Genomic DNA, 27,501 nt, shown 5'->3' on the forward strand with positions numbered 1-27,501 from the left:
TATTAAGCATACTTATTTACTTAATCTATACAGAATTGAGTAGATAAAATTTCAGATTCACATTAGTGAAAAATCTCTACAAAATGTTTTTGAAAAGCAAAACAAAGACTGCCTGTTCATTTATCACTTTTCCTCATGAAAGCAGACATGGGTTGTAAAAATAAAGCAGTGTGTTTAGCACAAACTAGATTTCTGCATCACTTTTTTCACAGTTATTTCCATCTACAGTCCAAAGAGGTAGATTTTCTGCAACACCTGAGAATTGAACTGTAACATAACCAGGTGTAATGAAAGGAAGGACAAAACAATACAGATACAGCCCTAACTTACGTGTGTATGTATACACGTACTTGGGTCTTGAATCACGTACAATTTAGCTTTTTGCAGCTTAATCATGGTGAAACTGTCCATCAGGCCCCAGTTTTGACAATTAGACACAGTCACCTCAGGCTACATCAGTTTACATCCAGGTTAAATGGTTTGTAGTAGTGGGAGAAAGGCAGTAATAGAAATCTACTTAAAAACCCTACTGGAGCCCCTTTGGCTGCAAGCCTGGCAGTGCAATAGCCTGCAATATGGCAGATCAGTGACAGTGCTGAGCTTATCCCTAACATCAGTCTGTATTTTTTTTAAAACAACACTTTTTAATCAATGTATGAAACTTTGTTGACTGGTTTCAGGAAGCAAAATACAGTTTGCCTTGGCCAGATAAGTTGCTATGATAAGGGTATGTTGAGGGTAGAAAATAGAGAAAATATCCCCATTCTAAAAGCCTCTCACTTGGGGCATTCAGCTTCATTTACATATTTAGCCAGTGTCAAAGATACTTGTATTGCTGTTGCATACATCTGTCGTGTCTCTAAAAGCCCTTTAATTTATTCTTGCAGCAGGGTCTAAAAACTCATTCTTGCCTCCATGTAAAACAAGCACCACAGAAAGAATTGTTCAGAATACAACATGTCCCAATAATAAATTGTAAAAATAGAAAACTGCATGTCCTACCTTGCCAAGGGTATGATGCACCAAATACAAAGTTTTTCACTTTTCGTCAGGAAAATGACATCACACTTAGTGTTAGCTGAAAACCAGTTCTCACAACACCTGTTTTCTCAAGCTTGATTCTATAAATTAAGTAATTTCAACAGCAAGTCTGAAATATTTCTTTCCAGTTATTCTTATGCCATACAGTTTGCATGATCAACATTTCAAAGCTCTGAATCTAACCTGACTGCTCACTGCTACCTTCTTTTCATTCCTGCATTGTGCTTGGACCACAACACCAAACCCACACAGTCTAGGAGGAGATGGCCAGCTTCCCATTTGCTCTATTTCAGAAATGTAAGTTTTGCACAGTTCCTCTTAGTGGTATGAGCTAAAACACATGTATTAGGCCATACAGAACCTTTCTCTCTGAGACAGCTAAGTTATTTCAACGTACATTACTACAGGAAAAGGACTGGGAGCTCAGTGCAGCCTGAACATTCAAGTAATTTAGCCACTGAACTGCCAAGGGCAATGGGGGTAGGAAGCTCGTTGAGATGTGCTTGACTCAGAAATCCCCTCCCAAGTAAGTGCAAAAAACTTTTAAGTACCAGAAAAGGCTACACATGTTCATATTTCTTAAAATGACAGCAACCAAAACTAGAAAGTAAATGCATGGGAACTAAAGTTAGGGGTAGCATGTGGTTAGATCACATTGCCTTGCCAAAAAATAAGTGTTGGTCCTAGTTCCTTTCAAGAAAAAAAGTCACAATGTGGATATCAAATTTTCTAGGAAAATACAATATGGTTTAAGGTTAACAAGGGGGCTGTGCTTGTGGTATGTTAGTGTGAGAATGTGAAGTACCATCTTTACCAGATAACCTGCCTGGGAAGGCACTCAGCCAACTGGTGCAGCTTTGAGGTTGGACGTGCAGGAAATTCCACGCTGTCTTCAGGAGACATATCAATCCTCATGTTCAATCATAACCAGTACAGCCTTAACTAACACCTAAATACGTTGTATACCTGGCTATTAGAGCAAGTCTATATGGCAGACTCCTGTCTTCCACATCTCCAGCAGGAAGTGTCTTATTTTCCAGCTCTTCAGATAATCCAGAAGTTTGCTCAGACATGAATAGACTTCTCTAGTCAGGATAACCATGTGGTGGACACACTGCAGCTAAGAGGGAAGAATGTGACCAAGACCTGGGCAATAGGCTCCACAGCTGCAAAATTCCACTTGGTAGCATCACTGTACATTTTCCCACACATTTATATTTAACATGTTCACAGGTAGGGCAAGTAGTCCAAACTAACCTTTACAACACAGCCCTGAGACATCTGCAAAAAGCTGTACACCCTGTTTCACCAGCTGCAAGTTAATGTATTTCAAAGCTGTTTCTTCATACCACAAAGTACATAAAACCCTTTAAACATACTTTTAACTATAGTCTGGACCTTTACTTTTTCATTCATATATATGAAAACATATATAGGGGGAAAGTTGAATTTTTTACTGGCCATTAGACATCCTCATGTAGATAAATTTACTGGAAAATTGATAATCTTTAGTATATTGAGTGGCAAATCAATGAACAAAACTAGAGTGCTGTTCTTTAAAACAAAAGAGTGACCTGCTGTCACCATTTTCCCCAAACGATATCAGGTCTGTACACAGTCTTCCATGACAGTGATTTGTGTTGTGGGGAGGAAACGCACATGCATCCTTTTATGGAAAAATATTTTCTTCTAAAAAATGAGGCAGATGTGCAACACAGTTGTGGAAAATTTATAGTTTAAGCTATTTAAAGCTGCTATGCAGCTTCCTGTACCACATAAGTCCAGTAGTTCTAAGAAAATACAGATATGGTAGAAAAAGTAAGAAAATTTTCACCACAAAACCAAATAGTTACCACCAACAGAGAAAGTTATACACAAAATATATCTCTCAATACAGTGTTTACACTTCATTTTAGTCTACAGATTCAGTGCCAGGAACAGGACTTGTTGAGACAGTCTTTTCTGAGCTACTTCCCGCACGTGATTCCGCATCGGGTTGGATTCCTGGTTCCGTGTCAATGGGAATTCCCAGCTCCTCATGGGAATTGAGGGTGCAGGACTGCAACACCTGCACTGCCAGATCCACATCTGCTTCTCTAAGAGAAACCTGCTCCTTGAGCACTTCCACCTTCTCATTCAGCTCGTTCCTTTCCGTCTGAAGGGCCCTGCAGAGCTTCTCCAAACGCTCCAGTTTTATTTGAAAGCCTTTGTATTCTTTATCTCTTACTGTTTTCTGAAGGACAAAGGAAATAAAAACTCTGTGATACAACCATTTTACCCCCTTAAGTTAATTAAAAGAATCACCACTATTTAATCCTGAGTATTAAGTCTTAATTAATCCAGCAGGCCAAATTCCAGCTGAACTAGAGCCAATTTGTTCAGAATACTTCACCTAGCCAGGAGCTGGAGTTGCAATGGATGCCTTTCAAAACAAGCAATGGGAAATACATAACCACTTAATGCTAGCTACAAGAAAGGGCTGGGCATCAACCAGGACCCTAATACGAACTCCCATAACACTGTCAACTACAACCCAAATAATGGCAACTGTAGGGAGGAGAAGGGCACAGAAGTAAGAAATCCACAATCCATCTGCAGAATCCAGGCCAGAATGTACCACACTCAGGGCTCTCCTAACTAGCTCCTTATAAGAAGGGAGGGAAAAATAAACAGCACTATAGCAGATCCTACTCAAGCAAGCACAGTTTGCCAAGGCCAGACTTCACATACCTGAACCAGGCCCTGGACAGAGCAGGCACAGCTGCACTGTGCAGCTCCTGCCAGACTGCAAAGTCAGTAATGGCATTTTGTGACCTCAAAAGCAGCAGCAATGCAAGAAAGCAATCAATCTGTTGCATGGGGCTTACTTCCTTCATGTCAGTCTTGTGCATTTCAAACAGATTTCTATCACAGCATTGGCTGAACTTTGCTCAGCATATTGAAATGCAGTCAATTCCTTCAGCTTGTATGATTTCATACACATCTCATCAATTAAACAGTAAGTAATAACCAGGCTCGGTTTCTTCTTGTGCCATCAGCTTAGATTTACATAGCAGCCTTTCATTTTCCATGCCTGAGGAGGACAATAACTTACATAACATGAAACATAATGCAGACAGTCCAAGAAGAGGCTGCAGTGTATTACTTGCAGTTCTCTAAAACTGAAAAACTGCTGGGAGTTCTCTAGGACTCAAGCTCTAGCTGAACTACACTGCTGCTTAAAAGATGGTTACCTCTTCAGCCATTTGCAGAAGAGCCTTGTTGTTGTTTTCCCATTTTGTACGCCACACAATGGTTTCCTTTTCCAGTTTCTTAATCTTCTTTGTCATCTACAAAAGATAATTAAAAGATTTAATTTTGTGGCTTGTGCTGCAATGTAGGTGGTTTTACATGACTAATTAGACTTCTTCATATTACTTTCCAAGTCCAGTTTGAACAAGTTATTTTGGGAAAGTGTTTCTGCACAGAATCAACCCCACAACTATGGATTCTGCATTCAAAGAAAACAATATTGAGTCTAAAAAGAAACAGACTATCAAGTTTCAAGTACAAGTAATAAAAACCTTCAGGAAAAGAAGTTTTAAAACATAAGCACAGCCAAAGAGAATGAGAACCAATACTTGGTAGAACACTGAAACGACAATTTAGCATTAATTATGTTAAAATACAGAAAAAAATTTACATTTCTCTTCCATAATTCTTATACCCTATCTTATGATCCACATTAAATTGTCAAAATACTCTTTATATTTTCAGATGGCCAATGCTTATAAAATCTAAAATGCAACCCACTAACAGCATGCATTTCTATATTACTTTTTATGAAACTAGGTAATCCTATAAATACCTTCTCCATTTCTTGCCTGAAAGTTGTAAAGAGCTCATTACTTTTTGCCATGGTGGTCTGGAATTCTTCAAACTTATCCATGTAAAGAGAAAGCTATTGGAAAAAAGGCAGGAACATTAATCTGAACAGTGTATACAAATACAAAAATATGTAGGTACGTGGCAAAATGAAACTAGAAATGGTAAAACATTAACTTCCTTATATTTTTTTTAAACTATGCTACAATTTCCATTTGAGGAACACACAGACCTGCTATTCAAATTATACATGAAGTAGAGTTCTGTGTTTATAGAACAGCAATATATTCTGAAGTAAAAAGAATATTATGTTTAATAAAATGCTGGAAGACACCACAGTTCATCACTACCTCATTTTTATTTCCCCACTGGAAAAAAAATTCTGTGGACATACACAAATATAGGAAATTCAGCACCTGGTTGGTGAAATGAAAACTTAGGAATTACCTACCTTTCCACCGTAACCAGCCAAAGCTAATAACCAAGGCTGGGACAAAATAAACAGGACAGATTTCAGAAAGCAAAATACACATTCACAACCAATGTAATCTGCCCAGTGAACAAAAATCAAAGAAAGTGAATATTGAAAAGAAATTCACAGAACAGTGAATTTACACCTTAAAAAGTCAAGAGCATTAACATTAAATTACAGAAAATTTTCTTGCCCTGCACCACAAGGTAAATCACCAAGAAAAAACTGCAAAATCTGTTTAATAACACAGTTTTAAAAAAAATATTCCTAATCAGTGTGTGATATAATGTTCTAGGAGTACATTTCAGAATAACTTCTTACTCTCAGTAAAGAGTCGTATGTTCTCTTAATTCTTACACTGTGGGTTGCAGGACAACACAATTAAGAGCATAGAAATATTGTGGTTTGCTCTATTAGTAAAGGGAATTTCATAACAGGAATTAGCCTAGCTTGTCAGCAGTACATCATGACTCTTTGCCATTATTGTTACTGAACTTTCTAGTTCATCTTATTCTACAAAAAAATCTGTTGGCCCCAAGAAACCACTAACTATACCCATTGTAACTATTAAAAACAACAAAAGAGGCAGTTAGATTTTAAATAAAGGGTAACCAACTTGGAAAAAAAAAATAGAAGACTTAGCATGGTAAAAAAAACCTATTTGGAAGTATCTGGATATTCCTGTGTTCAAGTCCAATGGAGATGTGTATTATTACATCTAACTACACACATACACACACACTTTAAACCTAACTCTTGGAAAGGATAGAAAAGAATTGGGTACAGTATGTGTGAAAAAAGGGCATGGAATAGCTTTCAAAGACACTGTCATGGTTTAAACCCAGCAGACAACTAGGGCACTACACAGCTGCTCACTCATCCCCACTCCCTACCCCAGTGGGTTGGGGAAGAGAATCAAAACTGTAGGTTGAGGTAAGAACAGTTTAGTAATTGAAAAAAGGTAAAACACAATAATAATAGATTATGATAACAATAATAGAAAAGAAAAAACAAGTGATGCACACCACAACAGCTCACCACCTACTGCCCAACGCCAGATCCCATTCCCAAGCCCACATCAGCCTGCATGATGTTTTCTGGTCTGGAATACCCCTTTGGACTTTTTGCCAGGGTTACCTGTCCCAGCTGTGCTCCCAGTTTTTTGGGGTTTTTTTGTGTACCTCCTCATTAGCAGAGCATGAGACACAAAATAGCCCTTGACTTAAAGTAATCCCAATTTAGCAACAGCCAAATCATCTGTGTGCTATCAATGTTATAGTGAATCCGAAACACAGAATAGAGACACATTTACTCTATTCCAGCTGAAACCAGGACAGAGACTTCATACAAAACCTCAAATGAAGCAGTAACAGACACACAGTGAAGAGAATAGCTACTGCTTCCCACTGCTCTGTGTTGGCTGGAACTGCCATTTCCCTGTGCCTCGTGCTGAGCTCACGTGCAGTCAATGACTGAAGGTGATCCAAAGCACAAAAACCAGAGACCATTTCTCCTCTCTCAGAGGGGATTTTGCTGTAGCATTTACATTACAACAAGAAAAATAATTTGAAGACAGCAGGGTCTGTGGACAGAGATAGTCAGGTTACTAAATTTGAATAACTACAGGGATAAACAGGACATTGCTTGCTCCCAATCCTCCACAACAAGTGGTGATGGAAACAGTAAGAAACAGATTCTAGAATCTGCCTGAGTAAAAACCCTCACACAACTCTTTACAGTCACAAAAGAACAGTATTTTCAGAGAAGTCACGCTTTCCTAAACTTTTCTTCTGAAGCTTTCCTACATTCCAGTCTTTGTAGTATTAAAACTATTAATTCAGAAGAGGACTAACTCCAGAAATGCAATGTTGAGCACCTTCCAAGGTACAGTACTCTCCAGACATATTAAACAGCAAGTACAAAACATCAGATCTTTACAATTTATGTTTCATGCTTCACTAAGGAAGAGTTACCTACTGGAAATTAAATTTAATACTTATTTAAAAAAATACAAAGTACTCTTCACAAGCATCTGAATATTAAGTTTTTTCAGATGTTGCTTTACGTTCACTACAGTCAAAAATCTCTTGGTATTTTCTTTTTGGAACTGCTACTGAAGATCTCTCCATTGAAAAAAGATACCTGCTGCTTCAGCTGAGCTTCCTGTTGCTTCATCTGTTCACATTTGTGTCTGGATTCTGTAGCTTCTTTTAGCAGCTATAAAACAATGCAAAAAGCCATATAATGAAAAAAAAGTACTCCCAAAAATGGCTTAATTCAATCCATGATTAAAAATGAACAATCATTATCACCACCTAAGGGCTATTCAACCACATTTTCTCACACAGGCTTTATTACTACACTGCATTTTCATATATACAATTTAAAACATGTGATGTCATGCAGAGAATTTTACTGAGACATTTCTCTAACTGGCAACATGAGGCAATATTTCTATTTCTCTAGCAAGTGTGAACTGCTAAATTATGAATAGTTAATTAACAAACTGCATGTAATTTGTAACTGATTTGTAGCCTAATTTATTTTCCACCTTAATTTCTCCAGTCACCATATTATCTTTGCAGACTAATTCAAACCAATTTTACTTCAACTTGACACCATTTTGTAGGTTCATGTTTGAGGAGATTTTCACCAGCTAATGACTCAGAAATTATGTTCAAAAAAACCAGAAGAATCCAACACTAGATGGTCATTTTAAGATTATACAGAAAAAAACAAGGCGCTTTTTTCTAGAAGTTACAGATTCATAGGAAGAAAACTTCTCAGAAGACTGCAAGTATATTGCTGATTGTCAACATACAAATAAAACATCAACAAATTTTGGGGGGCAAACAGTGCACACAAAAAAAGTGCTTTATTCTGTATTTGTATATTCTATGCTATATTCTTATAGCATAACACCAGAGGTCACAATTCTTGACTGCAGAAAGTACCTTTGATGTTTCACAGTATGTTCCCCAGTCTAAGAGAAATTTATATTTAAATATAAATATTATATTTATATATAATATATTATATATTATAATATATACTATATAATATATTATATAATATATATTATATATTAATATATTTAAATATTAAATATTTAAATAATATTTAGCATATTTGCTGAGAAAATGAAAACAAGTAACTTTACTTGGCTGTTAGCATGTATATTAATAATCTAGGCATCATATACAAAACTTAAATCTCGTGTGTCCTTGTTGAAATCTACCCTAACTTTCAAAAGATGGTCCTCTCAATTTGTTTTATTTGCTTTAAATCAGGAAAAGTCTGGTTTGATGGATTTTATTTCTCTTAACGTATACAGAGTTCACTTACAAACTCCCGTTCTCGCTGATGTTTTTCCTCTGCTTCTTTAATAAGTTGGGTAGTTTGCTGAAGTTTGGCATCCACAAGTTGCTGCTGCAGTTCCTTATGTTTGAACACTTGATCAATATGCTAAAGGGAAAAAGAAAATCGTAATAGCCAAGCATAGTCTGCTGGTCAGTGAAGGCAATGTACTGTTTGGGGAGATGCACATTGTTTAAAAGTTTCATGCAAAAGACAAAGTGGTGAGAGACTGTTTTACATGGTTTTTTTTCCTCTTTATCTCCATAAACTGTAATTACCCTTTTTAGTCTTTCATGGACACCAGGTGCCTGTCTCATTAAGTTGGTACAATACCATCAGTCACATCACACCAGACATTTCAAAAATCCTGTTAAAAGCAGTCTACACCCTTGCTTCTGAAGCTGGTTTATCTACCTCCAATCCTTACTGTGTTACCTCTAAAAGCTCAAGTCTTCATCATTACAAAGGCTCAAAATGAACAATGTTTGCAACAACAGTTACTTTAGCTCATGAAATCCCACAAATCACTGCATTTTGCAGTCTTACTTCCATCCATAAAGTAGTACAAAGCAACTTCCTGTCTTTTCTACATACAGTCTCAAGGTAGATACAAATATTCCACAATTATAAAAGGTAGGGAATTACCATACAGAGAGCTTTCTAACTGATCCAGATTAAAAACAAAACAAAAAAACAACCTTCCAGAAACAGTTGAGAAATTATACTCCAAACCTCCTGTGCCAACCAAGAACCAGCCAACTAATCTTAGCTGTAGAACTCCATGCAGCTCAGTTCTTTCTTGGACAAGGAGAATTGGCTGTTTTCCATCACTGTAGCTTAGAGCAGCTAGCTCACAAACTGGTGCCAATTAAAGACAGCTCAGTTAGCCCTAGAGTAGAGACATTTCCATGACACCAGGCCAAATATGTTCTTAAAGCATGATAGCTTATTTCGACTCTGTGCCAACAAGAGCAGCTATGTACACAAAGCTTCCCCCAAAGACCCCAACCTTAATGAAATGGAAGAAATAAGACAGAATAACTCTTATATCCCTTTCTATTATAATTCTGAAGAATATCAACTATTAATACATATTTATGTTGGAAGTAACATTTGGAGGCCATTTAATCCACTCAGACTAGGGTCAACTTCAAAGCCTGATCAGGTTACTCACACCTTGCCCAGCTGAGCTCTGAATATGTCTAAAGTCAGAGGTTTGACAATCTCTGGACAACTTATTTCTATTTGATTACTTTCATTGTGAAAAACTTTCTTCAATGCATCTTGAACTCAGATAATCAAAACCAGTCAGGAAGGGCAGACAGGGAGCCAAACATCTAATAAATTTCTCTCAGAAGTGAAGTAAAAAGAATAATTACAAAAACTATATATAAAATGGCTGTAAGACATGAGGGGTTTTCCTCCCTTTTCAATAATTATCTGATCCTTACAATCAAGGAACTAAGAAAATCCCATTACAAGTGTACTGTAAGCACCTCTTCTCGCAGTGCATACTGTTCAATGAGCTTCTTCAGTTTTTCCCCCAGTTCAATATTTTCCTGACGGAGCTTGGCATTGTGTATATCATGCTGTTCCAGTTGAGCCTGAATTTCATTCAGGGTGATCTGGAAGTGTGCAGTTGCTTCTTTCCGTCTTTCTTCTTCTTCACGCGCTTGTTGCATGTTTTCTTCCTTTTATGGATAAATATTAATGAAATATTTAAATATAAAATATTAGAAGTGTTCAGGTTAAACCATGCATTTTTTGAGTCAGAAACAATGGCAGTAATTCACTTCTGTACAGTTTCATATTCTAGAGTGCTGGAACTAACATAAGCCACAATCATAATATGCCACGCTGACTACCCATGTGAAGCATGTAGAAAAAAGAATCTAGATGTTGCAAAACTTCCAAAGATTTTTGCCTTTACCACTCCCAACATTACTCAAAGGCTGGTACATTAAGATGCTAAGTACCTTTGCATGTGTCAGCGTTATCCAGATGTAAAAACCAGCACTGACACTATAATGCAATTTTCTACAGCAATCACAGATTCTTATCTTATCTTGGCTCTCTTCCATTTCACTCCCATCGATTATATTCTGACAGAATTAAGCTTTTTGGTTACTCTGCCAATTCATGTTGCTATTATTTTACTTGTGCAATTTTTCCCAGCAGTTATCAGCACTGCTCCCAGAAACAAATATGAGAAGATCAAATACTCCAAGTAATAAGAATTGGTTTGGGGTGAAAGGAACATCAGCAAGTTAACTATCGCTGTATTCCTTACCTTAAAATCAGCTACACTTACACTACACGCCACTCACCTACACATACAGGTAATGGACAAAGTGACAGGGAAAAAAGCAGCAGTCCTGATTTTAAGCAGTGATCTGTAAGATTTCCATCACCAGAATTATATAAATATGTAATTTATATAAATAAACTAACCTTCAAAGTTTTGTTATGACGCTGAAGCTCCCGACAGAGAGATTCCAGTTTGCTACGTGCCAAAATGGCCTTGCTATGCTCACTCTGCAAGTGGACTTTCTCCTTCACAACTTGTGCTTGCTTCTTCTGCAAGATCTTCATCTGCTTTTGAACATTTCGGCTCTCCTCCAACTGTAGTTAGAGAGTAAATTTGTTAATAAACATAGGTGAAACCATCTTTATGCATCTAGATGAGCACACTGAAGAAACTTTTGAACATTTTGGATGAAAACAAGGAAATAAAATTTCATTAAAACCTCAAGTTGATCTTAAAGAGAAACTGCCATCATCCATCCAGACAATTCTAATGTATAAGGACAGAAAATGAAAATTTACAAATTCCATTTGCCAATTAACATTTGCCTTTGAGGAATAGGCAGCATGTACCTGTTATTGAGCTATCAGCCTGCTTTCATCTGCAGGGTTAAGAACAGCCCTCTGAAAGGAAGATGTAGCAGATACAATTGAAAGCCAACTGAGACTGGCTTTTTAACAAGTCACAACTTTCCCCACTCTTATCTTGAAAGAACACACAACTGTTTATCCAACAGGTCTTGTTTTTGCTATCAAAAAGAAAAACCACAGAACTGTGTAGAGCTCCTTGCCAGCAGGAGTTCCTACCAAGGGAAGCAGTAATTGATACAAGTTTGTAGAATTCTGCAGTATTTCAGAAAAGAACAGACAAAACTAGCAGCCCTGACAAATCAAGTCAGTTACTATTACAACTACATAGTCCATACTTTAAGAGATCTGCAGTCTCAACCCTTTCAAGCAATTTTTTTTTCTATTTCCTTTAGGCTGTTTACACAGGTAAACTCTATACATATTTAAAAATCTATTCTATGACTATCCAGTGAAGAGAATTTTCTTGCATTAATATCTCAGAGAGATAGTCCATTATATCTGATTTTTGGGCTCCCTGAGAAAACATATAATTTAGAGGCTGTTTCTTTGCAAAGAAGGCTACAATGTCAAGTGTTACACTGCTCCTTATTAGATAGTGCCTCAGCCTTGGGACACCACAGGAAAAGAGGGTTGGCAATGAGGAACATCACCATGACAGAAGAATAATACAACTCTGGTTTTCTGAAAGAGCTCAAAATAATGCTGAAGCACAAAAGAAAGAATAAAGTTAAGGACCTCCATGACAACAGTAAATTAAATGTGTATTTAATGTAGTTCAGGGAAATGGAATGTTAAGGGCATATTTTCACATCTAAATACAAAAAGCCCTTTTCTTGCATGGCCAGAAAACACTACTTCAAGTGGTTGTGCTGTCTACACACCTATGAAACTTCAGCCCTGTAAAAGTGTGAGATGTATCACCAAGGATGCAAACCTTCCTGCATCACAGGCTGATCTCCTGATAGATTCCAAATTATGGAAAAAAAATTGTGGAAGATCTTTTGCCAGGAGAGAGGCATTCCTACCTTCATTGTACAGTCCTTTTCATGAGACACCACTGAAAAACCTGACAGTGAGCTTTAAAGATGATGAATCTTTAAAAAAAGAAAAAAAGCATTGTAGGTGCACTGTCATAAACGGTTCAAACCTCTGCTGGCATTAAAGCTGATATCTATGCCAGTGGTTCTCCATCACTATCATGAAGAAAAGAATGCATCTTAAAAGGAACACAATCAAATCCAACCTAAACATTCTAACTGGAACAGAGGCATCTCTCAAACTCATTTACCTGAAACAAAGCTATTCTTACACCCAGACAAGCCCTCACCCAGCTCCTCTGCCATTCTGAGCACAATGAGGAAAGCAGGTGGTTTTCTAGGATGGCAACTGTGAATGCTTACTCTGCCTACAGTGTATTGATCACTTCCTTGGAGGGCAAAAACCTTAAAGAGGACACATTTCATCTGACTACCAAGCTTCTTGAAGGAGATTACAATTTATTTGGTCCAGCTGCTCCCTAATTGTTGAGATCTTTCCAGTAATAACAAAACTCAAACTGAAATAGGACAGACTCTTTTCTTTCTCTAGAATTGAGGGATTCAAACTGGCCTAGCTCCTCATGCAGGTCCTCATCACCACTGTGAGGTGACACGGGAGCTGCTTGCTTAAATAGAAAAGGCATCACATGCACCAGCAATTGCTCATAAGGAACAACTAACCTACTGCATTTTTCTCTCACAATATCAAAGCTCATTTTTAGGTGAGTTCCCAATCCTTGAGTTACAATTCAGAACTAATTTTGTTTCTCATTTAAATGCAAGTGACTTCTTAGAGAAACTGTTGGTTTTAAAGGAAATGCACTCACATGAACCAAGAGCATGCGAGAGAGAGCAAGGAAAACAAAACAAAAATGTAACAGACCTCCATGGAGAACTCAGGATTTCCATAACAGAACTAATCTAAGTCTCCTCTTAAGTAATCAGTATTGCCTCTGTGAGTAAAAAGACCACCTCCTAGATCATCTTCAAAGTTTTGGAGACAGTATGAATCTCAAAGGAAAAAAAAATTCTTACAGAAGAGTAATGCCATGTTGTGCAGCCATTATGTCATTTTCAGAAATACCTGCATATGATACACTTGACAGCTACAGAGAGAAAACTTAGGCTTTTGTAATCTTTTAATTTGCATTCATTTTATAACTACAAATACGGTGGGAAAACATATACACACAAGATTTCCAGTCTTTCCATTCCTGTCTAAAGAAAAATGAGTCAAGCGTTGTTATCTCTAGAAACATTATGAAAAGTAAACTTATGAACCCTCTCCAATTTTGTGATCAATTGTTTTAGAGAATGAATTACCAACTTGAGGTGGGAATGCACTTTATGAACTGCTTCTTTTTGGTTTGTTACTGAAGAAATGCAACCCTTTCTTTCTGTTCCTTCACATCATCAGAAAGCACGAAGTAAAATTAAACCTAGATCTTTCCAACATCCTACATTTCCCAAAAATCACTGAAGAGTTAAATATAACTGAACATTCTCCCTCCCCCTCAAAACTCTGTATGATAGTATGTTCTTTCCCTTTATCCTAAAATGATAAAACACTAGCACAAAAGCATTATAAATTACTCCCAAAAGAACTCAACTTTTCTGTTAATCCTAGTATTATGCTTCAACACCAAGTTATCAAAACCTGGTTTTGCTTTGGATTTGGGCAGTCATGTAGAAGTGAAATGACTACAAGAAAGTTTGGCTGAAGCAATACTCAGTCAGCCTGAGTGTCCTTTTTACCAACACTGTAAAATACTCAAAATCATTAACTGTCCTTCATTAGTTGTTCTTGCATTCCATAGTTAGTATTAACACATTAGTAACTTTTGTTATCTTTACAAATGACTTACCAGATCAGCATACTTCTTGCACAAAGCTGCCAGCTTTTCTTCTGGGGTAGAAAGCGTGTTCAAGGCTTGCATTAATAATAACACTTCTTTTCCTATGAAACGGATGATAGACAATGTTACTGAGGAAGAAAAACCATATACCAGAAAAGCAGCCTGTCCTTAGAAGTAAAATATAGATCCATGAGAAATTAGCCCGATTTAAGTTGTTCCCTGGTTTGACAGCTGCATAATCCTAACAGATGACAAATGGGAAGTCATCACAAGATGTCATGAGCAAGAATAAATCCATCTTGCCCTATTTGCCTTGCCATTCAACAACAAGGATAGCAAAAATTATTTTAATATATTAACACAAAAATATTTTTGTTTTAGAATTGCACAGATAATAAAAAAACTGAAAAAATGCCATCTAGAAGGTTAAGTATTGGCAGATACATTCTTAATAAGCATTTAGAATTTAATTATCAGCCGTGTTTGGCAGCACTGAACACTGCCATCCCAGATTTAAACCAGAAAGTTAAAAAAGTTGATTAGCAATTACCACATTATTATTAAAGTTCATGTAAAAATAGCACTGCCAGCTGAAGGAGTCTTACATATGCATTAAGAACTGTCTTTCCCAAGAAGAAGTGCACACACAGTTTCTCAAAATATCCTGTTACGGGTGACAAGTTTTTGGCTACAGAGTAAATTTGAGACAAGGAGCAAATCCATAGCTATTTTACAGAAATATTATAAATATTTTATAAATATTTTCTAAAAATATTATATTAAAAATCAGAACGCCAAAGAGAACACACCCAATGTTTTCTCTTTGTGTTTTTCACTCTCTGGATCTTGCTGGCCATCAGGTGGGTCAGTACGGGCTTCCTCTCTCCCAGGAGTCTCCTCCCGACACTCTTGGGAGCAGCCCGTGGGCCCCAGGTGCTTTCTGCTCTTTGGGATGTACTCGGCTTCTTCCAAGGTGCCAGTGCTCTCCAGGCTGTAGCAATTGGACTGGGGATACTGCAAGGCTGTATCAGACAGCTCAGTGCACTTGCTCTTCACCAGCTGATCCTGGTTATCCATCCCCATCTCCCCAGATCCAGCTTCTTCCATGGCACCACCAACCTTCAGAATGGAAAGAAGGAAGTGGATGTGAACAGTTAAGCAAATGTGTTTAAAATGACAACTTCCACCCTTCTTTTCCATGGACAAATAAGGGTAAAATGCAAAAAAGAAACCCTCATAAGAAGTCTAATGAATACATAAATAAATTGTTTCAATGGCACAGAGAAAGAGCTTGAACTACTTCAATCACAATGCCAAATACAACTGTCAGCTCTTAACTGGAGAAGACTGGTTGCTACAACAAGAATGAGAAACAGGACCAGGAGCACTTCTGAAGTGGTAAAATTCAATGAAATGAAATTCACATCAATGAAATTATCCAAAAAAGTGAATACTAACTGACTTCAGGCCTGGACTCCTACTGCCTATGATTTTTAAGAATATATTCTTAAATATATATGAATATATGCTCAATATAAGAATATATGCTCAATTAAACAGAACTTTCTCTAAAGATTTCCTAAAATGCTAAATGTTTAATCACTTAACCAAAAAGTTAACCACCACCAGTTGTTTTATAACACTGCTGTGACACTCCTATTTTAGAGCAGTTCTCTATATAATACTGTGTAGTTTATTAAGCACCTCCAGACTTCTCTCTCGATCATCTGAACAACATTCTCAATTTCTAGAAACATTTCAGGCTGATGAGAATTGCAAGGATGTTTGATTGGGCGTGTTTTTGTTTTGTTCATTTGGTTACATGGCAGGGGCTGGGACTTAGGACAATACTTGAAAGTTGCATGGTTTTTTCTGTCCATTTGCAATCCCAATATACAACATACATGGACAGTTAAAAGCACGATAAGCAGAGCTGAACTCACTGCCAAAGTAAAATTCATGTTGATTTATTTTCAGTGGACTGAATGTAAATTTCCTTAAAATCACAAGGAATTGTTAAAACAGAGCTTGTTTATACACAGTTATGCTGTTAAAGCACAAATTAATATCAGATTACCTTGCATTTTCTTAATAAAAATGTGTTAATTCTTAAAGCCAGGGGTTTGCACTGGGTTTTATATTCTGCACAGGACTGTTTCCCTCTTCAAAAGGAATTAGCCAACATCAAAGGAATGCAGCCAACACTCATAATATATTGTGAGATGTATTTCAACTCCAAATTTGTTCAGCATGCTTGAAAAGGTTATTTAAAAATCATTAAACAAATACATCTTTTTTTTGAAATATTCATGCATAACAGCTTTGTTGTTCGCTATTCTTCAAGCAAGTCCCTTTCTTTAGACCTTATCTCAAGGTAGATTCATTCTTGAGGAGATGGACTTCACACAGCGTCTTTCTCAAAGGACAATAAGCTTTTTAACTGCAAGTAATCTCTACAGACATTAAGAAGCAACTTTTGACTTTCCAAGGAAGATTCACTTTACAAGTGTGGAAATGATGCACATGCTTTATGAACAAACATAAATGCACTGCAGTTTTATTCTCTAACCACGGCAGACAACGTACTGATAAATGCCTACAAAGGTCATGCAGTAATTGAACTGCTGGAACAAATAACCAATAACAACATTTTACACCTCTAAAAAGTCATCTGTCATCTGTAAAATGCCAATTTTTTTCCCCTTGGCTTGTCCTAAACTGTGGGTCTTCCAAGAAAGGCTTACTCCTCTAGGGTCAGTCAAATAAACATAAAAGAACAAGAAATGCGAAAACACAAGAATGTGAAAACAACACAGCTCTCTTCACCTCTCAGTGTGTACCAATGGCTGAAGCCATGGCACAGATGTTGTAAAACCCAGGATTCATACAGAAGCTGAGACACTGTGTCACATTAAGCTGACAAGACAAGAAAGGTCAGATTCTTCTAACACAACATGATACTAAGAGTACCTGCAGTACCAACAGAACAGCTGAAACTTGCAGGGTTTTTATTTGCATAGAACGTGAACTTCTGATTCAGATACTTGTACCCAAGTAGTCTTGCAAAACATACAGAAAGTTTGCTTTAAACTTAAAGTTTCGGGCTTGGCACCCAAAAGCATTAAGCATTTCCAGACTGATATCCATAAAGAGACTTTGGAGGTTTTTTTTTGAATGCAGAGCACAAAATTGCCAGCAGCTCCAACAGAAGGTGAGAAGGCCTGCCTGGCTGCAGTCACATACTGAACAGCAGCAATGCCCAAGCTCCTCTGGTCTAGCACTAACGTTTGTGCAACTTGTTCTAACACAGTTTACAGCCAAATCAGCTCCTCAGCCCAGTTCACTGCACAGCAATAGGCAATCCTGCCAACAGAAGTGGAAGCAGGATGACTGGAAAGAAGCCAAAGCACGAGAGCCTCTAAAAAATAAAAGCCAATGTAACTGCAGTCAGAGCACAAGAACTAAACACACAATACCTTATTCTCACCACAGGTACACACTTAACTCTGGCTACTGAAGGACTGGGACATCAACAAGACCACATTTGTGTGAGTTTGCTTCAAACCTAGTCAACTGAAAAAATTTTGCTGTTTTCTATCTGAGAAAATTCTGTTGTTTCCAGTGAAAAAAAGAACAACTACTAGCAGGGGCGTACATGTGACCAGTAAGTCATGAAATGCCCATCTCTTTTTCTGAGGAAACCATCATAGTAAGCTACACATCAATTCAGAGCAGGCAATTAACATGCATATTCTAAAGCATCTGGAAGTTTCAGGAAGTGAACACCACCACCTCATTAATTCAGCAGAGCTTTTTGTTGAAGTCAAATTAGGTGTCAGTTCAATTTTTTACTGACAATAATAATTTCTAAACTCTGAGTATTTTCTATTCTTTGTCAAAAAAGCCACAAGGAATTTCAGACTCACTCTCCAAAGTCTAACAGAAAAGGCAGAAATAACCTATCAGAATAATGAATTGAAGAAAAAGGTTTGTGTACAAGTGTCCTGTATGTCTCCAACACATTTGAAAATTATAAAGATGGTGAATATATACAGAACTTGTCAACCTTCTTTTGGTTTTCCAAACATGAACGTGGAACAAATCCAAGATTACTGACAAGCAAACAAGCTCCCTGCAAAACCAAAGCTCAGTGTAGCATTAGAGAGGCTTTGTAAAAATATCCAGTTTTCTTATCTTAAATACAATTACAAATTGTTGACCACAGACTAGAACATTGTACTCAAAAAAGTGGTTCTACCAGCAGCTACAACAATCTGACAGCACACACACCAAAAAAAACCCCAAACAAAAACCCCTTCCTTCTAAGTTAAAACTCAATCTATCTGTGAAGTTGTAGCCTGTAAGTTTTAGCAAATCTGACAGTAGTGGCACAACTAAATACTACAATTCTAACTTATTTAACCTAAATTAGAAAGTGTTCTCATTTTAAAAAACAGAAATCCGCTATTGCCTGACAGGAGCCATGAACACAAATATCTAGATGATTTCCTGATTATGACTAACAAAGAATTTTCTCCATTAGCTGTAACTTTAGATGTTAAAACCATTAGCCAGAAGTCTTAAGAGCCTTCTTACACTCAATGCTATTCTTAAAACACTTTAATTGCAGGTGGTTTCAGATTTAGTTTGTATCACGCTTCAAGCTGGAGTATAGGAATAAGAAACAGCACTTGGAGAATGTTAAGTACTAACCCATATTAATCACTTAACTCGCTCCCTTCCTTACTGAGGCAATGGTAAGAACGACCCTAACTCTTACCTCTCATCTTTTCAAATGTGTGCTCATCAGACGAGTGAACTTCTCAGCTTAACATTCCAGCCAGAACAAGCACTTCCCACAGCACATTGTATAATAGTGCTGATTCAGTACTGACTGAATAAAACCAAAACAAAACTACCCCAGCAAAGACCTTCTACTGAAATCACAATTACCTTTTCTAACTGCTACCTTCCCCTCTCAGCTTCCAGCCATCTTCAACCACAGGTGGCTCATGATCTGACAACCCAGAGTCAGACTATTATATGCCTAGAAAGATTTACAGAGAGGCAAAAAGAGGATGTTGCAAGGTAACAGGCAAATTCATAAGATATCACAAATTTATCAAAACTCTAAGATATGTGCAACCTACCTAGCTGTGATACCAGCTATTACAAGATGCTGACATTTCTGAATAAGCATGTCATCTTCAAGCTACTTAAGAGTTACAGGACAAACCACCTGAAGATGACTGTAGGAAAATTACTGGCAACACTGTTCCTGCTCACCCCACTTTTCAGTCAGTCTTCTGCTCTGCTCCTTCAACCTTGATCAAAAAAGATGCACATCAAGAAAACTCTACCTTATTTTATACCTAAAAGATCAGCAGACAAGACACATACCCCATATGTGAAAATTGCTATGATCACAAGAGCCTAAGCCAGCTCTTCTTCAAACAGTTTAGCTTCAGGAACACACACTGCACATAAGGACAGAACAGACACTTGTCCTACAGAACTTGTCCTACCACCATGCCAAAACGTATCACAAACCCACTTATTTTTTTTGTTCCACACCTACACAAGTCTACAGCACACTATGCTACACGTTATGCCAAAATATACTGTGCTTACTATCAGTACCATGCTTACCTGTATTCCATACTCCTCTGCATACACATACACAATCTTTCCCTAAACCACCTGAAAATACTTCTCTGTACCTTTTAATTAGTAGCTGCACTATGATCGATTTTATCCTGAATATTAGCTAATTATCCTAAGAAACATAAGCACTAGCATTAATCTATGAAAACAACTCCTACAAACCCCACAGTAGCAGTTGGACTGTGCTGTGAAAAGACTCTTCCACCCTTAGTCTGTGGAATAGCTAATACTTCAGGAAATATCCAGGAAACTTTGGAACAAGCACATGTACATAAAACAGATTTTCACAACTGTGATGACAACCTAACTATATAAGTAAATATATAATCAGTTCCTCAACATCAGACTCCAAAAGAGATAATCTGAATAACACTGTTCAGCTGAGTACATTTCCAAACTTGCTTCACATGCAACTCCTCATAAAAGCCTTATACACCTTATCCTGACCGACTGCAGTAAAAAAAAAAAAAAAAAAATTGCAGCAAAAAAGGTAAGTTGTATTTATCACAAATGTGTCTGGTTCATAACAAATATTAAGCTTCCTGCATCCCAGCAATTTACTTTTTCCTGCTAACATAGAAAAGCTTATTTTGAAAACATGTATGTGATACACTTTTCCTCAAATCGATTTTTAAACAGTTATGTTAAATAAAGAATAATTTTATTTACAACTTCTGCATGAAAACCACCATTTTAGGATGTCACAAAATTTGGGTTTGCATTTTATAGCAGGTGCATCTTGATCCACTGGTCTAGACACAATTATTGAGATGCCTCTGACCACAAGACTAGCTTATTGAGGCTATTTCTCTATGCAATACTTCTCTATACTGTGCTCACTGACCTCAATGATCACACAGTCTAATTACACCTTTCCCAAACCTAATGGCCTCTGAGGTGGCTTCCCAACTGAACAAGGATCTCAGCTGTGAGATCTGAAAGTCATTTCAAACAAACACTTCATCACATTCTGTCATTACATTAAAAACTATGTTCTGTGCACTCATTTATCTACTTTCAAAACACTGGACAGAGGAGCCAGCAGCATTGCTCATCACTAGTTTCAAAGCACTGCAAGGTTAGAAGTTCCAACACAGCAGGATGACTATTAAGAAACACCTACTTCCTAAATTTGTATTTTACCTTCACAAAACTCAAGACAGACTCTTTGTTAACAGAATTCCACCCTTAGGTTTCCTGGCCTTATAATTCAAGGCCTGGTCTCCAATATTGGTTCAGAAACATTCTCACATGATCCCTGCTTATAGCCCTCACTTCTTCCTCTTACCCTTAACCACACTGGGTTTTTTTGCTCTTTCAGTGACCTCATGACACAGATGATAAGCCTGTTTTTAAGAAAGCTTTTTAATTTACCTCAAACACAAACAGGAAAAAACCCAACCATCTCTTCCCTCACTTAGCTGAAGACACTAAAACAGTGGTGGTGCATCTCTGACACCGCCACCCCAGGCCACAGTACGATCCCAAGGCCTTGGCCATGACAAACAGCACCCAGGAAAAAAGCTCATCCAGAGCTTATCAGAAACACTGTCTGCTCCCACGAAATAGTGATGTCTAACAAGCTCATGGCTTTTAGCAAATATCCTTGAAAACCTTTTTTTTTACATCAACAACAACCCAAGTGGAACAATATTCTTGTTACAGGGCTTTCTAGGGAAGTTATCAACCCAAATTTGAACCAGGATGAAAAACTCTTATGACTAAAGCTCTCTCTTGAGACCCTGCAAACAGTGCTCTTAGTGAGATCCCTTGAGCTCCCCTGGACTGTGGCAGGCTGTGGCCAGCATTTCCCCCTGGGGGGGCAGCTCTCAGACCCAGCAAACTCCCACGTTTGCCATTCTTGGAGGACAACTGCCAACTGCTGGTGATGGAGCCTGGGCTGATAGCACTCCTCAAGGCTCAGCTCTTTGTCCCTTGAGAACACAGAAAGGCATCAACCGTGAGTACTTCTCTGGATCTGAGGGGAATTTTTCACAGATAGACACCTGCTACACACTCTTCAAGTCTGTGTCTGTGCAGTGTAAATATATATTTGTAAATATATTTGCTATAGCAAATGTACTGTGAATCTCTGAGATTCTTAAGTGCTTCACATTTGTGAGTGAGTGAGGTCTGGGACTTACTGTTGTACTGATAGTAAATTCTAGAGAATATTTTGTTAAATTGGTTAACTGGAGGCATTGATTAATTGCTGTTAAGTTCAAGTGCTTTTGTGCCTAAACTATCAGCCAAGCCTGGGGCTAGGTTTGGCAGGGGGAATTCACTCTGAACCGTGTGACTCAACAGAAGGGTCCCCTTATTTCTTTTCATCCTTACCCATTTCCCATCCCCGGCCTCCATGACGATCATTTTGGCTGGTTTTAGTTTTAGATCAACTGATTTTATTGAATTTTTTTCACTGCATACTTAAACCACAGAGTAAGGAGCAGAGTGAACCTCGCCAAGCAACTCTGACATGTTTTTGCTTTTATATAAAATCTACCTTTGCCAGAGATTCTTAAAACAACCTAAAAAATTAATGACAAACACCTCCTATAATTCTAGCAAAAAATTCACTGCAGGAACTCAAAGCTTACATGGACGCTTTCAGGGCATTTACCCACAGGACAAAGTGCTGCACATCCAACAAGACCTTTTTTAATATAAACATCTGAGACAGGTGCTAATTAAGAAAACATTTAATATAGTGTGAATCACTTCCACCAATGAGGCTTCACTTCCTCTTTACTATAAAGTTAATAGTTTTGTAGTCACCCACAGTATGATTCTGGAAAAAGCAGGGTAGACAAGTTCTGAATTCCCAATGCAAACAGGTCACAAGGAACCTAAAAATAATATCAAGGCAGGGGGAGGGAAATCTACAAGAGAATGTAGAATTTGCTTAACATTGCCTGCCATATTTCACCTCTTTAAAATAATTACATTCCTTTCCACTGTATTTGAAATAATATGGAACACAGGGTTTTTTTTAACATGATCATTACCTGCTTTCATAATAGACACCGAAGTTACTTACAAGTTACTTCTTAGTAAAGAACTAAAAAAACCACACTGCAGAGGACGATGCTTTTCAGTGAAGAAAACTAGCTCCATCGCTTCCTAGACCTTTTTAACAGCAAAAATAAACCACCACTAAGAAGTTACTATTTCTGAGATGTTATCCTTTGTACCACGGAAAAAAGTTACCACTAAAAAGCCACTTGAATTTATGTAAGAGCACAGGATGAGATACTTCAGCAGCACACGAGATTAGCAAGGCAGTTCTGTCACATTAAACACCGAGCCGGTGATATTACACACAGCAGCTGAATTACAGCATATTTTAAGTCTTTGCCGTTGGGTGACCAGGCACAGGTATTTTAAGCTTTTCCCTACACGGATCTGCAACCAGGAATTATTGTAAAAGCACCGGGAACAGCCCTACTTTCTGTGTGGTTTCGGCAGAAAACAAAAAAAGAAATAAAATGGCCTTTTGGGTTTTTTTACTATTTCGGAGGTTAAGAAAACGCTCCCGCCACCCCCGCGGGCAGAGCCGCCTGCCGCGCACCCCGGCCGAGCCGAGGGGGTTTGGGGGGGCAGCGGCGGCCGGGACCCCGGGGGGCGGGGGGGGGTCTGTTGTGTGTTAGCGGCGGGACCCCGGGGGGGCGGCACCCCTTCCCCCCCGGGCCCGCAGCTCCCGCCCCCCGCACCGGGCCCGCCACGTGCTGCCGCCCCCGGCGGCCCGCGCTCGGCAGGGACCGCCCCGCGACTACCGGGCAGCGCCGAGGGGCCGCTCCCGACCCCGCAGGGCGAGCGCGGCTACCCGGGGGCCACGCCGAAACCTCACGGCTGCGGGTGCCTCGGCGCGTCCGGCCTCGGGGGCAGCCCGAGATTCAGGCTCCGCGGAGCGGCGGAGGCGGCGCGGGCACTGCCCGCCCCTGCCCCGTGCTCCCGGGCCGGGCGGCCGCGTGGGGACGGGGCAGGCGGGGAACGCGGCGCCGCGAGCCGGCGAGGCGGGGAAGGTGGAGCTCCCTCCCGCCGGGCCCGACCGGGCCGCCGCCGCCTCACCTCGGGGCTGCCGCTCGGGGCCGCCGCCGCCGCCTCGTCTCCGCCGCCGCTGAGGCTCGAGCTCCGCCGGGTCGGTCCCGCCGCGCCGCCGCCCCCGCGCGTCGCCATGATGTGACGGCAGCATCCAAACAAGTGCCGAGCGCGGGGCACCGGAAGTGCTCCCCGGAGGCCCGCCTCCCTCCTGGCCGCAGCCAATCGCCGCGCAGCTCTACTGCTCACGTGGAGGGCTCGCGCCCTCCCTGCCGCGGGGTATGCCGGGAGTTGTAGTCCGTCCGTCGAGGCGCGAGGACGCGGCATGGCCCTGGGCGGACAGCGTCAGTGGCGGCCGGTCCCTTCCCTGGCCGCCCTGCATCCCGCCTCCCTCCTTTCTGTTCCTGCCTCGGTCACGGCTTTGAAGTCGGGGCCAACTCAGCAGCGTGTCCATGACGGGGCAGCGGGCGGGGCGGCCAGGATCAGCAGAATCAAAGAATGCGTCAGGTTGGAGGGGATCACAGCGGGGCACCTGGTCCAACCTGCCCGAGCAGGGCATCCCAGAGCACAGCGGTTCTGGAATATCTCCAGCGAGGGAGGTTCACTGGAGATACTCAGTGATACTCGGCTGCTGCTTCTGCAGGAAAACTGGGGCGTGCGAGCGGGGAGAGCGAGTTGCGCAAGGAAGTTGTGCCGGGAATTGCAGCGCGGGGCAGCCGAGGCCGGGGCTGCCGGCAGCGCTTCCCCCGGGCATGCCCTGGGAGCCATCGCCCGTCCCCGGGGATGCCCTGGGAGCCGTCGCCCGCCACCGGGGATGCCCTGGGAGCCATCGCCCGTCCCCGGCTCCTCCTGCTCGGGGGCACCGGGATGAAGGGTCCCGTCTGGGGAAACAGGGATTCAGCGCACGGAGCGGAGAATGAGGCTGCCAAGGCACTCCTGCGCTCCCGTGAACCACCATCCGTGCCATGTGCACACGTGGGGCTCGGGTGTCAGGGCTGCAGGGGGATAACTTCAAACTGGTAGAAACAAACATCCTAGAAATACATTACATATGTTCCTGCTTTCCGGCAAAATAAGCTTACCTACTCCATGTATAATGGGAACTTTGGAGTTACTGAATAAAAATATCACTCTAAACCTCCCTAAGCACTTAATACTCCAGAGAATAGGTCAAATGTTAGTGTTCAATAAAGTAGCATCAGTGGGGCAGTAACTGCTTAAAATATCTTATCCTTACATCTTAAATCTAAACTTACTAGAGTAAGTAAGTACAAAGAGTAAGTATTCAACTGTTAATTTCAAGATGAAAAATAATTTTACATTTTTTGTAACATCCTGATCTTTAGATGGAAGTTTTGTCCCCCCAAAACACTTGATATTTTACAAACATGCATAATACTGGTAAAAATTCTCGAGAAAAGGAAGACAGCCCACTCCTCTTCCCCAGCAGAATTTTGTTGTTTTAGTATTTTCCCTGTGCATCCCTTCCACTTGAGAGTGGCAAGAGATCCAATCATCAAACATGCTCTGTTTTATCCCTGGATAGCTCATGAAATCCTTAAATAGGGCCTTAAGATTACTTTTAATTTCTTCCAAGCATTATTTTTATACATATATATATAAATTTACAAAACATAAATTACTTTTGCACTGTCCCCCTCTCAAACACTTTTTGAATGGAAGGAAGATTATTTGCAAATACGAGCTACTTGGAAAGAATGGAATAAAGAACCACAGAGCTCTTGCTGTCTGTAATAAAATTAATTGTGAGCTCTGTTTTAGTGAATTTGGGTGCCAGAGGTTAGCATACATTGTGCTGTAGAAGAAGGCACTGCATTGTGCTGTAGAAGAAGGCTGATCTGTCAAAGAGAACAAAGTTTTCTTCAAAAATTATTAGATGTTGGACAATATATTTCTAGCAGTAATGCTTTTCACACATGAACTGCATGTTTTAGGTTTTTTTTTTTCTGCTGATAAAGTGACACATATAAATTATAATTATTTTGTGAAGAAAGATAATCTTCCTAGTAAGTCAGTTTTCTAGAAGTTGGGGTTTTTTTGAGGATAGCTGATGCAGGTGTAGTGTGAGAGGTACTATCAGGACTCAGATCTCTGGTGCACTGTTTGCCTGCAGTGCTATTGTCCTCTGGAGAATAAAAATGAGAAATTGAACGAAAATAATTACATTTAGTATTTTAAATTACATGTAGCATTCTCTCCCTGTGTCTCTTCTTGTGCTCACGTGAACATGCTTTCCCTCAAAAATGCACTTACCAATAAAGTGCATGTCAACAGTATGGGAAATTTATATTCCATTCTTGCAAGTAAATACAGGTACTGAGAACATATTTTCAGCTGTGCCCTGTAAATGACCTTGCTGGAGGTTGTTCGTGCAATCCTACGCACCAGGAGCAGCTGTTCCACCCAAATGGCTGCTGCCAAGAAGGTGAGTGGTCTCAAGTTTTGACAGGCAAGAAATTCTAGGAAAATTAGTTCTTTTAAATTATTATTTAAGGATATAACTAAATATCCATGGGTAGAAATCTTTAGTCATCAACTTTTTACAAATTTTTGGACTCTGTTTTTATGAACTACCACCAAGTTATGTGGTTATCACCCTGCTTAAGGGTGTCTGACTTCATGAACCTTCTACACTTTCCAGCCAGGCTGACACATCTCCTGGGTACTTCACTGCCCTCATTGCAGAGGCACTCCCAGGCAACTGGGTGAAAAATTAGTTCCTCCATTATGTTTGAACACATCAGCAAGGTGACAACTAGAACAAGACGTTCAAATCTTTAACCAAAGACAACTGAGAAACTGTGAAATAAAGATATTATTTCTTTCCTCACAGCATTGTTACAACATGCAATGCAGTCAGGAGACTATTTCATTTTGTCCTTTCCTCGTGATGATTATGCTAATTGCTTCTATTGAAACTTTGGAGAAGGTAAGGACTATCAGAATTTTTCTTAGAACATTTCCCTCCATGATACTGAGTAGGAGCAGTAATTCTTCCAATGCTACTTTTCACAGAATAACTAATAAAAAATTAAAATGAAGGCAGGAGGGAAATAGAAAAATACAAACATACAAAAACCCAACCCAAGTCACCAGGCTTTACAGGATCCTAAAATTCAGTGGTGGCTAGGGAAGTTGCCTGGGGTCCATTGTGGACAACACTACAAACATGTACTGGCTGAACATACTATATTGCTACAGATAAAAACAAGAAGTTGAGGTACATGTGGAATGAGATGAGGAGAAATACAGAACA

At 39.5% G+C, this 27,501-nt stretch overlaps 2 protein-coding genes across 2 annotated transcripts; one reads left to right on the forward strand and one right to left on the reverse strand.

Annotated features, from left to right (window-relative positions):
- TXLNG (taxilin gamma) lies at nt 1–24,566 on the reverse strand. The gene is made up of 10 exons (XM_054654333.2): nt 24,255–24,566; nt 15,332–15,641; nt 14,532–14,623; nt 11,186–11,356; nt 10,231–10,425; nt 8,723–8,842; nt 7,520–7,594; nt 4,889–4,981; nt 4,275–4,370; nt 1–3,274 (listed from the first exon to the last, which is right to left on the reverse strand). Exons 1-10 carry the CDS (start codon nt 24,549–24,551, stop codon nt 2,954–2,956), a joined length of 1,770 nt encoding a protein of 589 aa, XP_054510308.2. The 5' UTR covers nt 24,552–24,566; the 3' UTR covers nt 1–2,953.
- On the forward strand, nt 24,535–25,361 carry LOC143692650 (uncharacterized). Its single transcript, XM_077172902.1, has 2 exons — nt 24,535–24,731; nt 24,868–25,361. The coding sequence occupies exons 1-2, from the start codon at nt 24,677–24,679 to the stop codon at nt 25,245–25,247; spliced, it is 435 nt and encodes a 144-aa protein (XP_077029017.1). The 5' UTR covers nt 24,535–24,676; the 3' UTR covers nt 25,248–25,361.
- Nucleotides 25,362–27,501: the final 2,140 nt, after the last annotated feature.

Source organism: Agelaius phoeniceus, chromosome 2 (genome assembly GCF_051311805.1).
Source record: "Agelaius phoeniceus isolate bAgePho1 chromosome 2, bAgePho1.hap1, whole genome shotgun sequence".
Lineage (NCBI taxonomy): Eukaryota > Metazoa > Chordata > Aves > Passeriformes > Icteridae > Agelaius > Agelaius phoeniceus.

Excerpts from the sequence above, each read along its gene's own strand:
- TXLNG (XM_054654333.2), bottom strand. The coding sequence starts at position 24,551 with ATGCCGCGTCCTCGCGCCTCGACGGACGGACTACAACTCCCGGCATAC. Across the intron at positions 7,595-8,722 it reads ATCAGCGAGAACGGGAGTTT|CTGCTAAAAGAAGCTACAGA; the intron begins GTAAGTGAACTC and ends ATTGTTTTATAG. Across the intron at positions 4,371-4,888 it reads TCAGGCAAGAAATGGAGAAG|ATGACAAAGAAGATTAAGAA; the intron begins GTATTTATAGGA and ends TATCTTTTGTAG.
- LOC143692650 (XM_077172902.1), top strand. The coding sequence starts at position 24,677 with ATGACGGGGCAGCGGGCGGGGCGGCCAGGATCAGCAGAATCAAAGAAT. Across the intron at positions 24,732-24,867 it reads AGAATCAAAGAATGCGTCAG|GAAAACTGGGGCGTGCGAGC; the intron begins GTTGGAGGGGAT and ends CTGCTTCTGCAG.